This window comes from Cupressus sempervirens, chromosome 9 (genome assembly GCF_028749045.1).
Source record: "Cupressus sempervirens isolate cs-2001-9-10 chromosome 9, ASM2874904v1, whole genome shotgun sequence".
Classification (NCBI taxonomy): Eukaryota; Viridiplantae; Streptophyta; class Pinopsida; order Cupressales; family Cupressaceae; genus Cupressus; species Cupressus sempervirens.
In genome coordinates, this window is record NC_143126.1 from 647,804,078 (window position 1) to 647,822,396 (window position 18,319).

The 18,319-nt window shown below is 35.6% G+C and overlaps 1 protein-coding gene across 2 annotated transcripts in view; it reads left to right on the forward strand.

The window, feature by feature from the left end:
* Positions 1-18,319, forward strand: part of LOC149540402 (Gut esterase (DUF1350)) — a 234,355-nt gene that overhangs the window by 69,420 nt on the left and 146,616 nt on the right. For both annotated transcript variants that reach the window (XM_089801503.1, XM_089801504.1), the window contains exon 2: positions 14,771-14,840. In XM_089801503.1, the coding sequence (XP_089657629.1) occupies positions 14,771-14,840 (70 nt within the window). The remainder of the gene's footprint in view (positions 1-14,770; positions 14,841-18,319) is intronic.

The window sequence follows — 18,319 nt, forward strand, 5'->3', positions numbered from 1 at the left end:
TAGTGTGGTAAGATTCAATCTCTAATCTCCTAGTGTGGCGAGATTCGATCTTTGATCTTGAATCTTAGTCAGGAGAAAGTAAACACTATTAGTATTCTTATGGAGATTGTTGGCATTCTATAGACACAGATGCAATTAGTATAAAGGAAGAAAACATTGGGAGGAATTGTGACTGGTTAAAGTCTTTACTGGAGGTCATTGATCAAATGCATTCAGTAAGGAGAATGCATCTCATTCAACAAAGGAGAATCCATCAAGAGGGGCAAGCCACGGGATGACTGATGAATAGAAACACATATCAAGAAATCAGTTTTCAGATGTATATATACTACTAAGAAATGTCATTTTGAGCTGGTTGGTATTTTTCTTTTACAATTGTTATACACCTAAGAGACCTCAAGCCCATAAAGAAAAGATAATTTTTTCACATGTATTGTCCTAAAGTTTGCTGTTAAAGAAACATTGAGTCCCCAACAGTGACTAATTGGATTGAGAGCTTGGGTCTCATGCTATGCTAACATTAACCTGCAACAACAATTTGTGTTCCAAATTCACATCAATTTCACCACCAACATTGTGTGCTTCCACAGAAAAACTCTATATTATGTCTTGATAAGATCTTCATTACATGGAGATTGATACCAGGAAGATATATTCAATGTAAAAGAAGAAATAGTAAAGGGAAATTTCCTTTTACATGGTTTGGTATCTTGCATAACAGTGTACTTTGTTCCTAGTGTGGTAAGATTCAATCTCTAATCTCCTAGTGTGGCGAGATTCAATCTCTGATCTTGAATCTTAGTCAGGAGAAAGTAAACACTATTAGTATTCTTATGGAGATTGTTGGCGTTCTATAGACACAAATGCAATTAGTCTCAAGGAAGAAAACATTGGTAGGAATTGTGACTGATTAAAGTCTTTACTGAAGGTCATTGATCAAGTGCATTCAGTAAAGAGAATGCATATCATTCAACAAAGGAGAATCCATCAAGAGGAGCAAGCCATGGGATGACTGATGAATAGTACAACATATCAAGAAATCAGTTTTCAGATATATTTATACTCCTAAGAAATGTCATTTTGAACTGGGTGGTATTTTGCTTCTACAATTATTATACACCTAAGAGACCTCAAGCCAATATATATATATTCCTTGGGAATTCATCTTTTAATGTAGTGCACATTCATGTACAAACTATCAATTCATGGGTCACAATATTAAGTTGAAAATTAATAATATTATATGATGGACAAGCTAGTGGATATACATCAATAAGACCTTACCTATGACTACCAAATTCTGATTACATCTTGGAATCTACCAATTCTTCTACAAGGTGATAGGAAATATTTTTCTTAAAGAAAACATGGAATAAATATAAAGCTTTTAGAAGTGCCTAAATCTAAATATAGTCCCATGAAACAATGTAAAGATTCAAAGATGGAATGAGGAGGATACAAAATTGAGCAATGTTTGTCTACTCTAGCCAACTTTGGAATGAATTCTAAAAACAATGGAATAAGTGGGAGTTTTACATTGTGGGGGGAAATAATAACAAATGTTCCATTCCCACTCAAACCATCTTTACAAGGGAAATGTAAGAGAAGGGACATCATCAGAGTTTCAAATCTGAATCATCTCTTGGACAACCTGTATTAATGATGGTGATGTACAGATAAGTATTTACTATTTTTAAGTATTACATTTATCTGTTCATTATAGTCTTTTTTTCATTTTCAGTTTCATCTGTTATATGAGTTATTTTTCCTTGACCTTTTCCTTTGCATCTAAAGTCGATCTTGCAGGAAAAGAAGAATGGCACATTAGGCAGCTTATGACAATAGCTTCAAAGAAGTTGTGATTAGGTTGGATAAAGTAAGGCTCTTGAAGAAAATATCTTTGATATTATGAGTATCCTTCTACATATAGAGGGAGTATGACACTTCTTCTAAAGCAGCGTAGGAGCTTAGAAGATTGATACTGAGAGGGAGTCTAGAAATACATGTGTGTGACTGCATGATTTTGATGGGCCTACTCCTATGTATATCATGAGGAAGTGATGACTTATCACTAGAAAATTAGATATCAGATTTAGTGTAAGTTTGACAAGAATCCTTGGGGGAAGAGAGCCTCTAATAGAGTAACTACTCGACTTGACTTCCCAAGATCATTGTTTAGAGGGAGAATTTTTTGAGGTACAATTCTTTGTGAATGATATCTTCTCTATGACAAGAAGTTCTAATTGAAATTCCTTGTAATGCATTCTTTTCTGTGAGAAAGAATTGATGTGAAAGCCTTTGCACCACCCTTTGACTTGGTTCATGGTGGTTACTATTTTGCATATGATATGTAATGAAAGGTGATGATCTTTCCTGTGTGTAAGGTCACTATTGAAAGTTGATGACCTTATCAATAGTTTGACCTATGTCCTAGATACACTACATTAACTTGTAGCATCTAAATGTGTTGGATGTCTTGGAGCAAGTGTTATCATGGTTCTTTGGGTCAGATTTTGCTGGACACCATGATAACCAACTCATCATGGTTCTTTGGGCCGAACTTTGTTGGACATCATGATAACCAACTCATCATGGTTCTTTCGGCCGAATTTTGCTGGACACCATGATAACCAACTTGTAATGGTTCTTTGGGCCGGATCTTGCTGGACACCATGACATAGTTACTATTATAGACACCACTTAAGGTGGTGTTTAAGCTATATTAAAGTTAAGGAAATTGTTTCAATTGTGTGTCATGAAAGATGAGAAATTTAGCATCATAGTGAATTGAATATCATACTGAGATGGTATCTCTTCATATACTTGAGAGCATAATGTGTTCTACAAATCCTCCCTAGCTAAGCGAGAGTGTTAAAGTTGTAGCTTCAATCGGATTGATTTGATCTGATATACATTATTGTTATTGGTAATCATCATTTTCCTATATATATACTTATCCATGTTAAATAACATATATTATTGTATATATATAAATATATATATTATATATATATATATATTATAGTATATATATAATATATATATATATATATATATATAGTACACACATATTATATAATAATATATTATATATATGGTTATTTATATTACTAGTATATTAATATGTTAACTAGTGATGATTAACCGTAGAGACATGTCTCCTCTCTTATTTATAAGCTTTTATTTGCATTTGGAACACAATCAATACAATGACATTTGTTAGTACATTTGCAGCGATCCTAGAAATCAACAAGAGGTGCCATGTTGCTGCTGTTGCAAATTGAGGCATATGTTTGCAATTTTATGGTCGCACATTTAAGGGTCTGATGAAGTGAAACTAGTTTAGATTGCTTATTTTTTAGTTCCAGGATATTAGCGTCCTTACCTGAGACTTGTTAAGAAAGGGAGAGCCTATTTTTCAGCTCAACATTCTCAGCTTAGATAAGGTTGAAGTTGCTTGTCATAACTTGCATAGAATTTTGAGAGTTACATTGTTTGATTCGAGACACTCTACCCTGTCCAATAAGTCCTGTAGAGCAGTGATATCAAACATAGACTTACATTGGTACGTAAATCCTGGAAGAAGTGGTAGAAATTCAAGACCCTTAGAGTTGGCCTCAGCAAAGGAAGGACCCAACTGACCACAACCTCATTGCCTAGAGCCACAAAAAATGTTGTTCAATCAACACAGAGTCAGGCCAGGCCTGACTGTAGGGAACAAGCATGAGAGCAGAGTAGGGCCAAAAACATAGACATCCACAACAAGCACCTCAAGATTGTAGACATGTCTGAAATTATCTGCAGAAACAATGCCTGCAAAGTGCACTTGAAATGAGAAATGCAGGCAACACAACAGTTGCTTAACCCAAACAAAAAGAGGCTCTGAAGGTGAGCCGTCGCATAGTCCAAGACCTTAAGCCCATGAGGATCCAGGAAGAAGAACTTTCCAACCTAGACTGCAGTAGTGCAAAGAGACCTGGAAGCAATAATGGGAGCAATGGGAACACAAGAAGGACAAAGAACTAAAGATGCATGAAAACTTACAACCACAGGAGCTATGCACCAACACCACCAAACCCATGACAAAAGGAAGTTGAAACAGAAATGATCAGAGTTGCAGAATGTCATGGAGGTAGGGACACCCAAACACAAAATGAACTCCACCCAGAATGCAGGAGCCGACGTCCCAAGGAAAACATGACACACAACTGCTAGCAGGAATGAAAATGGTGGAGACACAAGCAAGCAAATGCAAACACGATGCAACCCAACCAAGAGAGCAAAGCAAAAACAAGCAAGAAGGATGTCTAAGCATAAGGACAGACAAAGGGGCAGTGAGGAAATTTTCACCATGACCATGCGCGTGGAAGCTCACGAGAATCATTGCAAAATACCATGAAAACTAGATCCAAATTGATGAAGAAATCAACCTCCTTGCACAAACACAAAATCAGATCTCAAGCGTGGAAGAGTTCGTAAATAAATCTCAAATATCAAGGCAAAAACAATGATACAAGATGAATTTCAGGTCTGAAAATGAAAAAAAGAGGGAAAATAAGTCTGATTGAATGAAAAAATGCATGTAAAATTAAATATAACTCAGCCATAATGAGAAATCCAACATTAAATGCAAATAGAAGATCATTTATTAACTGCCACCTTGTATTTAAGCCAAGTCAGCCAGAATTGGAGGATAGAACATCAAATTTTAAATCTTTATTTTCCTTCATAGTTGGGTCAGCTCAGGCAAGGGGTGTTATCTCTTCATCAAGTCATCTATATAATAGAGATGAAGTATCCATTTCAAAAACACCAACAAGGCAATTGCAAGCAGATCAATCAAAGACCAGAGCAGATGCACTTATAAAGTCAGTGAATTATATATTTATTATTTGAATTTGGTAAGTAATTACATCAGATTTTGGGCAAGTTCAAGAGTTTAAGGCTTTTAAGTCTAAAAGGGCGTGAACTTGCAGACCTAGGCAAGAAAATCAGAATCCGAGACAATTACGCACAATCCTTAGACTTTACACACCCAGATCAGCAGGGTAAACATCTGAGATGACACTTTAAATTTGGGATTTGTTCAATGTTAATACATGGATTAACCTTAGTCAGGTTTACTCGATGATGCATTCCTGGCCAAACTTCCCCCATCTTAGTACCGGGAATGTTTCGGGGACTTGGGGACATATAGGGGATGTCCTCCCCACATCCCCAATTTTTTACAATTTGGTGGGGACATCACCCAACAAAAAGGGTGGTAGTTGGAAGTACTGGGGTGAAGAGCACACAATTATATTAAGAGAGGGGGGGAGGGGTTGAATCAGTATGATAACAACTTTGTCAATTTAGAACTTCTATCCAAACAATAACTTTAAATGCTAAAATAAACAATTATACACGTGAACACAATGACACAGTGATTTACATGGAAATCCAATATGGGAGAAAACCACGACAAATAAATGCTTTCTTATATGAACTGTTCTTTTACAATGTTTTGAAGGCTATGACCTACTAGAGGCTCCAACCCCTGTGTTTATGAACACTGACTCATTGGAAACTCCAACTCAGACTTTTCATAGGCTCTAACCTACTGGAAGCTCCAACTCCCACACTTCATAGGCTCCGACCTATAGGAAGCTTCAACTCCTTCTGCTATCTTCGTGAGCACCAACCTACTGCACACAAACTTCCTTTGCACCTTGACAATGTTGCTTGTTCAATTGATGATGGACAATCAAATCTCTACTTTAAGTCTTCCCATCCTTTCTAATTTGCATCTATTTCTTCTATATCTGTATATACGTCTCATAAATATATCTTTTATATCTGTCCCCAGTCTGCATGATATTATACTTATTTTTATCTCATCTATCCAACATATATTATATATCAGATTTATCAAATCTGAATATTTATTTCTTTAATTGCATACTTCAGTTGCTTACCTCTTCATTCACCACTTACCCTTTTTTGTAAGTAAAACATTCATAATTTATATCAAATAAGAGTTATGTCTTTTGATATACACGTCTTTCCATATGAGTGGCAACACTTAATTAATGCTTTAATAGATCTCATTATGTGATTTGATTGCAACCTTTCATTGATAATTTAATTTAATTTTCTTTCAATCGCTGCTTTTACCTGCATATATGGTATCAATTATTTCTGACTGCTCCCAACGCCTTTTATAGGTCATTTAATGTTTAAATGTGTCGTACCTGGGTGTAGATTTGCTGCGACTTTTTAAACTAACTGCTACTTGTTTCACTTTTATTCACGGCAATGATTGACTACATAATTTATCAAACCCGATGGCACTTTATATTATTGACTATCACAGAAAATCATGATGACTTGGGAGTGTTCTCTCAGACGCTGTTCATATCTGACTTATACGAGGAATATCTGCCATTCCTTATCATTGTTCATTTACTTCAGACTTATCTCAACTAAATCGTTACCGTACTCCATTCAAGCTTCAACTATAATCACCGTCACAAATATATAACACAATGATCTCAGAAGGTAAATATAGGAGCAAAACTTTGTTGCCATAATACTCGATGTCTATAATGAGAAATTCATTGTTTTTATTGAAGTAACAGTTCTCCATCAAGTATTCGTTGTGAGGTCGTAATGAAATTCTTCCGTCTATATTTCATTTGTGCTTATATTCATTTCTTGGCCTTTGACTTTTCTATTCGTAGTATACTGTTGTGATATGAGTGTTACTAATTAAACCGTCACTGTCTTTTCAATTATGTGCACAAGGAATTCTACCACAAAGAATTGCTCCTGGTAACACATCTCCATTTCTAGACGTCACTGCTTAAAGAATTTCCCAGAATTTTCAACTACGTTGATCACTCCAAGAAGATGTCTGTTCACTAGTATTCTGTGTCCTCATCATTCAGAATAAAATGTTTTTTCGCTGTTGTTGAACCCCAACACTTGATGCATACAACTATCGAGCTACCTACTTGTCTATGGTATCTCTGACACAATTGCCTAGTACCTGTCTTTTAATAGCCCATAACATTTGAACATTGACATGTTCAATTTGTTCTTTAAGTTGCTATTGCTGACGTCTGTATAATTCTGATTAATATGCCTTGTTTATATATCAATTACCATTGCATCTATACAGCTACTTCTTCATGTTCAGATCTCTTCATGCACTTGCCCGGACATCTCTTTTCAATATACTTGTTGCAGTCATTATCTTATATATTCCAATGGCTTGTGTGTGTGTGTGTACATATATATTTGAATATTTTCTACACATCTGTAATTTCATTTCTTCATCGTTGCTTCATAGCTTATTATGCAACCTCATTGCTTAGATCTTATTTGTAGTATCGTAGATATATCAGTGCTTATCATCACATAGTTCTCTGGCTCTCTGGCTAGATCTTGCTGCATATATAATAAGGCATTTCATTCCTTAGTTACTTCATCCTACACATAGGTGGGGGTTATGTTTTCCAGTCTGTAGTTCAGTATGAGACCAGCTATTCAACCCAGAGTTAATAAAGGTATGGGTTCTCTTGCTTTGCTCAAGAAACAATGTTTCAGACATCACTTCCAGGATACCTTGTCTAAGCTATCTCTCTTAGATGCTCTTGTGTGGCCGACTATTCTTTATGGATTTGTGATTTGCGGACCGTCTCTTCTTAGTTATATTAGGCCTTGATAGAGTGGGTTCAGACTTTGTTCTTGATGTGCATCATCAGATCACGGGTTCACTCCTCACAGTGTCATTTTTGCTGAATTTGGTGCCCATCCTTTTAGACTCGCGGCCATTTTTTATTTGGTTTGGTTCCTTCATCGTTTTTGTGGGTTTGTGGATATTGCTAGGGATCGGAACCGCTACCCCTATTCAGCTTATTGTTCTTTTGTTTCTACTGCGGATGCTGAATCTGGTTCTCGCTCGCGATGTTGGTATGCACAGGTTTCTTCTTTGCTGAGTTCAATTGGGATTGACATTGATCGTCTCCCCCCTTTCAGTTCTCATTGGATGCCCCTACTCATCTTCTCCCCTCACGGCAGGAGTTGAATGAGCATATTCGTCTTGATATCTATAGACGTTACATTACCACTACCTAGGTTAACCCTCTTGGTGGGTTACGCTCGCGGATGTCCTTTTATGTGGAGCAATTTTGGGAGATTTTTGATGGGATTATTATTTGTCCTAGCTACCTTTCACGACGGTGGTCTCATGCCTTACGGATCTCTTTAGGTTCTTTCAAAGTTGGTTCTCACCGTCTTCGGGCTCAAACTGATCATCATATTGATAGTGGGGAGCGGATTTGTATGCTTTGTACTTTAGGGGAGGTGGAGAATGAGGCTCATTTCCTTTTTTGATGCCCTATTTACTATGAGATTAGAGGGAGATTGTTCTATCTGTTCTGGGTGTGCTCTTCTATCTATGACTTTTTCAGCTATTATGACTAGAGATGTCTTGCACTTTATCTTCGTGAGGCCACCACGCTTCGAGATAACACGATCCAGTCACTGGTTCCACACCGGCACTTGTCTACTAAGCTCATTACTGCCTTTTTTACACCATTATCTCCTCTGCGTGGTGTGCAAAAGCCTTCTAGCTCTATTTGATCCAATGACACTCCTCTGTGAGTGGCCAGAGACAATATAGTGCCTCTAAATATTGACATGTGTATCGTTCAGTGACTGATTTCTTTTCGCCCGAGAAAGACTCCTAGCACTTTCTTTGTCTTTGTTCTTTGTTGTTATTGCTTTGGTTGTGTTTGTTTATTTTCAGACACCTTTGTGTTCTCTTGCTAGTGTCAGCCTCATTGTTGTAATCTTTTAGTCCCATAGACCTCTTTTTGGGCTTTTGTTGGACATTAATATCATTATCTTATCTTATCTTCTTGGAATACTAAGTTTTTCATCCTACATGTTGAAATGGTCACAAAGAGTATTCCAACTCTAGTTGTTTTTTTCCAACAATTAATTTGATGAACAAAAATGCTCTTTGTTGGAATGATTTCATTATCTACCTAATTGCTTCTACTGTTATCAATTCTTGATTTTTTTGAGCATTGAAGTTCAGGTATTGCCTACAAAATAAATGTTTTAGTAGCTTGAGATTGTATAAAACAAACTGATTTTCAAAAATTTAGGGAAATGCCACCGCTCTGTCTATTAGGGCTTTGGAGTTCTAGTTGTCCCATGACTTGGTAAGCAATGACACAATCAATGTATAAATTGCAATCAACAGTCTCATTGTTATTCTTTAAACTCTAGTCGAGGTGTGTGTTTATTTGGGAATCAAATTGTTTTGACATAATTGGGAGCTTAGTGTTTTGATGTTCTTTTCCTAGGGGTTTGAGTGCTTGGGAATGTGACAATTCCTAGAGTTTTGGTCAACAATATTTTCTCGTGCATACCTTTTTCTTAAAGGATTGGATCCCATTGAAGGGGGGTTCCTAAAAAGTAGAGGTGGAGTTGGTTGTAATTTTTTAGAAATATTTTAAAGCTGATGATCCCATGGATTTTAAAGTGCAGTTCAGCTTAAAAGTTTTAAGCTCTGAAATTTAAGGAAGTTGGCAGTCTCATGAATGCATATCTTGTTATAAAAGCATGTTAAAAAAAGTCATTGCTTAATTATTTAAAGAAAAAGCCTAAATTTAGATGTTTGACAAGTGACACCTAACATTCCTAAGCTATTGGGAAATTTCTAGCCCAACTCTATTATCTCTCACTCAAATATGCCAGCCTAAAAATAGGAGCTTCTATTTTCTAGGAAATGATTCAAAATATCCTATAGCACAACTTGTTTCCTTTAAAAGTAGAGCTTAAGCCCTTCATGGAATTCCACCCAAAGACCTCTGAATGACTGGATGCCTGATTGACTCAGATTAAATGTCCACTAGGATAGTTAGCCACATACAAGGGAAAGTTATTGTTTTCAAAAAAGATTCCTGACCTCCATGAGGTTATTGACAATAAAACCCTAAAAATGTTAGGAAAAGACTGCATTAAGGAAATGGAATGCGAGAAAAAATAGATATAATTGAAATTGATTTCTTGGGTCATTAAATCTTTCACAAAAAATAAAATCAAACGGGGGCATAAATATCCCCCAATAGAAGTCTTAGGTGTGAGGGGTGAAACTTGTAAAACTGAAAAAAAAAAAATTGTGAGAAAATGACCACACTTGGTGAGCTTATTTAATTTGGTCTATTTAAATATTCCTTCAATAACTTGAACCCTAAGAGTATATGGCTGTTCACGAACTCCCTAGGTCTATCAGATTTTTGGATTACTAGCAATTTAAATCATAGTAACCGGACTTGGACTCAAAATAGGCTCAACAAGCTGAATTTTGATTTGGATGTAGACTTGACACCTAGACTTGGCAAGTTGAACAAAATCATGAACTATAGATATTTTTTGAGTATGTAAGATTTTAAACCTTTTTCTAGGAACCCTTCACTAAATGGGCTTTATATATATAATAAACTAATCAATTACAAGTTACATAGATCACATACACAAGTACGCATCAAGCAAATGAATACGAAAGTGAATTGGAGCTGAAAGAAACAACAATTTCAAGTATATAGTGAGTGGATTTGTAGGGCCATAGAGTATAGTATAGACTTGAATCAAACCAAGGAGTCCCCACAAAGAGGAGACCTTTTAACCTATAATATTATCTTTATAAAAGCACAAAATTTGGACTTTGACTTTGTTAAGTTGTTATAGATAGTTGCAAAAATGTATGGGCTTCAATACAAGTAAGGAATTTGGAGGCCTTCGGCTTACGCAAAACAAATGAACATTTCTTAGAGATAATATTATAGGTTAAAAGGTCTCCTCTTTGTGGGGACTCTTTGGTTTGATTCAAGTAAAACTGAAAAAAAAAATTGTGAGAAGACGACTACACTTGGTGAGCTTATTTAATTTGGTCTATTTAAATATTCCTTCAATAACTTGAACCCTAAGAGTATATGGCTGTTCACGAACTCCCTAGGTCTATCAGATTTTTGGATTACTAGCAATTTAAATCATACTAACCGGACTTGGACTCAAAATAGGCTCAACAAGCTGAATTTTGATTTGGATGCAGACTTGACACCTAGACTTGGCAAGTTGAACAAAATCATGAAATATAGATATTTTTTGAGTATATAAGATTTTAAACCTTTTTCTAGGAACCCTTCACTAAATGGACTTTAAATACATAATAAACTAATCAATTACAAGTTACATAGATCACGTACACAAGTACACATCAAGCAAATGAATACGAAAGTGAATCAACAATTTCAAGTATATAGTGAGTGGATTTGTAGGGCCATAGAGTATAGTATAGACTTGAATCAAACCAAAGAGTCCCCACAAAGAGGAGACCTTTTAAACTATAATATTATCTCTAAGAAATGTTCATTTGTTCTGCGTGAGCCAAAGGCCTCCAAATTCCTTACTTGTATTGAAGCCCATACTTTTTTGCAAGTATCTATAACAACTTAACAAAGTCAAAGTCCAAATTTTGTGCTTTTATAAAGAGAATTTTTTTTGAAGAAAGAACATTGAGAAATAGGCATTTAAATTAAAGTTCAAAACAAAGGATGAGAATATGGCTATGAAGTAGGTACCCCCTTTTTAAATTCAAACTAAACTGAATAATTGTATGTAATGTCCCCGTCATAAAATAAATGTATTTAATTAAACTTTGTAACGGGCCAATTGATTTAATTTATCTCGGACCCATTTTATTTTTTCTTCGTAGTTTGTGTCGCCGTTGGCTATCTTTGTACACCCTTGGAATTGTTTTTCGATGGGTATTTAGGCACGGTTGTAGGTAGTCTATAGATATACTTTGTATTATATTTTCTCTGTATTGCGGATTCCTATTGGAGTTTGGAATTGTTCGCCATTTCAGAAGTGAAAGATCTTCCCTATTTGGCTCGTGCAGTTTCGATGGGATTCAACCCTCACCCTAATCCATTGTTGCATGTATTACTTGGATCGGATCTGGCAAGTTGGAGTATCTTTGGTAATTATTATTCACATCTAAGTCTCTGTTATTGTGGATTTTTCTATGGTGTACTGTGTATGAACCTTGATTACATTCTATTTTGGATTCTGGTTCCTATCCCCCTTTCTCCGTACTGTCCTTCCTCACAGCTTTCACTGTACATACACCTCGACTTACCCATCATTCCGTACTGAGATACATCTTTTGCATCGCCGTACGACCCTACTACAGTCACCGTACGACCATCTCTAATCCACCTTATGACTTGCTCTAATTCAACCGTACGGCCTTCCTGGCACAACGTACGACATTCTAAATTTAAGCCGTACGGCTTGTTTCACTCCAATTTAGGCCGCGCAACACAGGCAGTAGTCGCATAGCATGGGTAGTGGCTGCACAACACGGGTAGTAGTTGCGCAGCACGGGCTGTGACCGCGCAGCATGGGAGCATCTCCGGAATCGTTTGAGAAAGTGGCCACACAACACAGGTAGTGGCCGCACAGCACAGGCAGTGGTCGCGCAACATGGGCTATGACCGTGTAGCACGAGAGCATCTTTGGAACCGTTCAAGAAAGTGGGCGCGCAACACACGTAGTGGCCGCGCAGCACAGGCAGTAGTCGTGCAACACAGGTAGCGACCTCGTAGCACAGGTAGTAGTCGCGCAGCACAGGAAAGTGACTATGCAGCACAGGAGCATCTTCGAAATTGTTCGAGAACATTACATTGTGGTTGTCATGTGCCATGAGTCCTACTTATGGAAAACCCAAATTTACTTATATGCTTATAAATTTGCAAATTAATGTAGAGTCCTATGAAGAAACATTTTTTATCCATTGACATCTACCATGATTAGGTATCATTGTGCTAGTACTAATCTAATAAACTTTCTAGTTGGAGAAGAGCTTTCTTCATAGGATGATGTCCACTAACTTAGAACTTCTTTAAAGTGATCAATCACCAAGCCGATACATCAAGACTCTTGAGTTTAGCAAGTTTAACCAGATTTGCCAGGACTCACCCTTGAGTATTGCCTTAGTCCCTTAGGACTCAATGACTTTGCCAAAAAGCTGATGAATTTTGGTACTTTGGTATAAATACTATAAATTACTAAGACCAAACAGGGGTTTGACATAAAGAAGAAATCAAACTCAAAGATAGTTTGAATGAATTTAAAAATCATTTCTCAGCTCCACAAATCTATTGAAAAGAGTTTTCTTTATATTTTTGTTTCTTCATCCTGATCCAATGAAGAATCATGAACTTATGAAAGGGAAATGATGTCTCAGATGATAATGTCGTTGCAAAAAGACACTTGGATACAAGGAACTTAAGAATCAAGACCTACACAAATCGGGAGTCTAATAAGGAGTCCTGATGTGATGAAAATTTGAAACCAGTTTAGAGTAAAGTGAACCTAAGTAAAAAATTTTCTAACTTCCAGCATGGATTCAAACAAAAATGAATAGATTACTTCAACCTAGAGTTCAAACAACACCAATAATAGACTGGTTGAGATAAAAATAAGAACAAACTTGTGAATTACAGGGAAAACAACTAAAAAAAAACCAAGGCAAGCACACATACCCACAAACAAAATTAATATAAGAAGGAAACAGGACAAGATTAAAACGATTTAACATAAGCTTCAATTTTCTCTGAAATTGGGTATGTTATAGTGATTACCCACTCTATAAATTTGAAATGGAGATTTAAATGCATTTTAATATATTATAAGCTCTCCCCATTTGTTTTTTGAGCATTTTCTATAATTCATTATGCATGAGAAAGAACTATGGGTATTATTGCGTGGGAAAAGAAGACACTGGGTGTAATTTTTGAGCATTTTTTTGCTTCCATTCTTTCAAGATGCTATTTTCTTGATCTCTGGCATTTAATTTGATATCTTAGTTTAAACTTTGCTGTGGCTAGCAATCTCTAGTATTTGGGTTGCCATGCATTGCACCTTAGAAGGTTTTCTTTGATTCTTTGATAGCTACATGTATTTACATATATTTGAAAATGTATTACTAGAAAGTACACAGTGTTAGGGTTAAATCATATTTCTTTGATATAGCCTACTAGCTAGAAGGAAATTTTCTCTAGGCATTTTGAAACTTCAATAACAATCTCCACTAGCTTGTCTATTTCCTTTTCAATCCTAAAATTATATCGAGCAAGTTCCAGGCCTTGGGATTCACAAGATCCAAATTGTAGATTAGTATTACTCATCATTTCTGCAGAAGAATATGCTTCTTTACTATATCCTCCAGTTGTTTGTTGCCCTGCATATTTGATGCATCGCTTCACAATCAAGCGGATGTTTATCACTGCCTATCTGAGAATTGTCAAGGGACAAGAGTCAATGAATATGTAATAAGATGGAAGAAGTTTTTTTGAATTCCCACGTAGTAACTTCCTTATTTTATTATAAGTAATACTTCATGAGGGAGCTTATCGTAAAACACTTGAGAATCTGTTTTATCGAGAATGGAGACATTCTCTAGCAAAATCTATTTTTATTTACATTGAGCTTTCTGTCAAAGAAATTTACTAGATCTGTATTTGATTTTATCACTTTTTGTAATGCGATCTTGTGGTACATGCTGTTACTGGGTCCACTATAGATTATATTTTGGTTTATATTTGCCTCAATTGAACAGCAGTAATTTTATTCCATTGAAAATGACAGTGGCCTGTTCTTTGAGATCCTATTAGTTGTAGAATCTTAAAAATAATTCTCTCTTTGTTAGGTTGATCACAAGCACTGCGAGACAATCCCAAGATCCCTGGGGAAGTACAGGAAATTGGGAAGAGATTGAGGTATCTTTCACTCTGCATTTTTTCTTCAAAAGACACAAATATAAATGCTTAGGCAATAGGTTAATTATGAAAGCTCTGATGAAATTATTGTCTGAAAATGAAAGAAATTTTACTGAAAATGATATCCATCCACTAGGGTAAAGCTCAATCTGTATTCTCTTGAGGTGAAAAATTTGGTAATAGTAATTTCTTAGTTCTTTTATGAATGGAGGCCTTTGTCATGGCAGCTAGATTGTTTCCCTGCTTTACCCTATTGCATATAAATGTCTTCTTTCATACTATGGGAGGTGGTATTTTTTGCATTACAATATCCATAGCTTTTCAAAACTTACTCCATAAGGCACTAGGAAGAATAGCTCCCCTATGTACATTTTCATATTTTATGCTTTCCCTTTTGCCATTTGTTAGTAAGAAAATTTGTATGCCTAAAAAAACTTGCATTTTTATTCTGAATGTGTCAATATTATTAGGCCATTACCTGTGTTTGCAAATCATTCATGGATAAGGATTGTAAAACTATGATAAGTCAAACTTTCAACAGTTGAGAGCTTTATGATGAAATCAAACATGATACATTGATGAAGGCCAAAAGGAAAAGACAATGGGATATGATAGTTTACAAAGTCTCTCTAGCATTCCGTTTAAGAAAAACAATCTAAGTGACAACGCCTGAGGGAAAGAGGTTCAAATGGACGCTTAAGTAAAAAATGGTGATAAATAGAAGCTGTATAGGTCTTAGGGAAGGATCATACTTGTTCAATGGTATATGTTGGTGCTCAAAGTTGCAGGTTCCTAAATCCTTCATGCCAGGCTTTCTGTAAGAAACAGGGGTGTCAAAAACAGGGAAGAAGTTCTCCAACTTATGATTAGGCATGACAAGAATGGGCCAATTCGCTAAGGTGGGTAATGCCTTCTTTGACTTAAGCAATTTCTAGGTTAAGGGGGCCTTTCCTGAGGCACCTGTTCAAAATGACTATAGGGATTGCACAAGAACATGAAGCAAGCCATACCCGATGCATATAAGGCTCCTTTTGGTTAGTCATTAAATGCCTGCATGCTGGTTTGACAATGGAAGGATTTTGCACCTTCATAAAATAGAAGAAGAACCATGTAAAGTATTAAAAAATGTAGCTTTAATAATTAAAAAATGTAGCTTTAATAATCCCTAATGATTATGACCATGCTTAGACATGGTAGTTCATGTAATGGAATCAACACAACTTGTAATGAAGCAAATTTCTACTTTCTTGAGTGTGTTGATGTGATGAGAGGTTGAGTAGGAAGTAAATAGGTACCTTTATCCAATTAGGCAGTAACGCAAACCAAATGATACAATGTCTGAATTCCACAATATGATACCTTATCAAAGATAACAATGAGGATCATATTTCTATGTCCCCTATTTCGTGAGCATCAAAGTGTGTTTAGTTTAGCTTATCATTGGCCCTTGTAGGCTAAGCGTGGTGGATAGAGGGTCTCAATTGGTCAAGCCAGAGGCTATATTTCCACTTTAGAGTTCAAGGTTGTTCAAGATTGCTCTTCGTTTGAGTCATATTTGCACTTTTGGGAAAGTCATGGTTACTATCTTTAGCACAGTACCTGACCAACTTGGTAGTAGTGTTGAGATTTAGTATCATTGACTGGAGTTGTTATTCAAAGACTTACTATATATAGTAAGTCATTGTTGAGTAACTGTTATATCTGGCAGGAGCACCCAAATTCATCGTATGCATGGTGATTGACTCATTGTTAGTTGGCTCAATTCGAGGGACTTACTACAATTCGAGGGACTTACTATTTATGCTAAGTCAATTTATGGTCAGGGCTATTTTTGGTTAGGCACCTTGGTTTCTAAGTCAGGCAGTGAGCACCTAGATTTGGAGTAAATCCTTCAAAGACTTTAATAAGCTATTAAACTCATTAGTTAAATTGCATTTAATTAATGATTAAATATAAATCTTAAATTATAAAGTGTGCTTAAGTGCATTAAATGTTCTTTCCATTATAAATTGACTGGTGCTGATATTTGGAGGGAAATATAATAAACTATTATATTATAGCATGGCAACAATAGAAAATATTTTAAAATGCCTAAGTCATGTTTTAAGTTACAAAAAGTTTGACCAAGAAGCCTCCAACCAACTTGCATTTGAAAATTATAAATGCATTCAATGCAAGCATCAAATTTTTTCATTGTGTATTTGATATTTGTGAATTCAGTGAAATTGGTGAGGAGTTGGTGCCAAGGGTTTCAGATATTGAGAGCTAGGATAATTGAGAATTCTTCCCAGTAGTTTTGCACTTTGAACTGGTGAAACTATCCAATGAAATTGTGCTTAAGGATGTCTTAATACATAACCATCATTTGTGCTTCATTTGTGATCAAATTGAGAGGAAGCTTCCGCGTTATATTTCAGCGAGTGTTAACAAAATCTGGAGGACAAATTGAATGCAGATTGCAACCCTTTAAGGTCCGTGTTTGGGAATTTAAGTAGCCACCAATCATCTTGGGGCAGTGGCCAGGGTTTGTGAGGCTGTTTTGTTATTTACTAGACAGCATTTGATAGTTATTGGGCACATTTTGATATGAGAGTGCCTTCCTTTTTTTTAATACAAGGCTTCTGCGTCAATCTGAGATGATTTCCAGGGGCATCATCATCAATTTGGAGATAATTTGGCACTTGCAAACAGCTATAAATTTCCTTAACAGATTTTAATTAAATTCTCTTGCATAACATTTGTCATTATAAATTGTTTGAATCAGATGTTGATGAATAAGAATGCACACCGAATGTTTGATGAATGTCATATCTAAACTGCTCATGTCATGAGCGCTCATTGATGCATAATACATAAAGACTCCTGAATGTATGTACTCTATCTATTGCTTCAATAATAAATATATGAATCCCCTAATGAATAATTGATCCACAATTAATTAGCTAATTGCATATTTTGATTGGATAGCAATAAATTAATATGCATCAATGTATAAATAGAATTACAATTAAAACAATCATAAATATTAATTTTGGATAAATTGATAATAAATATGTATTAAATTACTGAGTATTATAATTTAAATGAAAAGTATACAATTTATAATAAACAATAATGAGTATTATACCTTAAATGTTTACTAATCCAATGACTACGTAAAAGGGGTTATGATCGGCCATTACATCATAAATATGGCTTGAAGATCATTCATGACAAAGCCAAAAGAAATTAAGAAAAGAGACACGAGGAGAATAATAATAAGGGAGTGGATCATTCAAGAGAGAAATAAGAAAAGAATTATAGGAGAACATAAAGGAGGAAATGTAGGAAAAAATTAAGGAGGAAATGTAGGAGACTACTACAAGAAAAGAAACATTAAATAACCAAACAAGAAAAAAGACTTCTCACATGGAAAGAAGCTAAGTATATATTTGCTTTAGTTGATTCATTTATAAGATTCGCATGAATTAGATATGAAT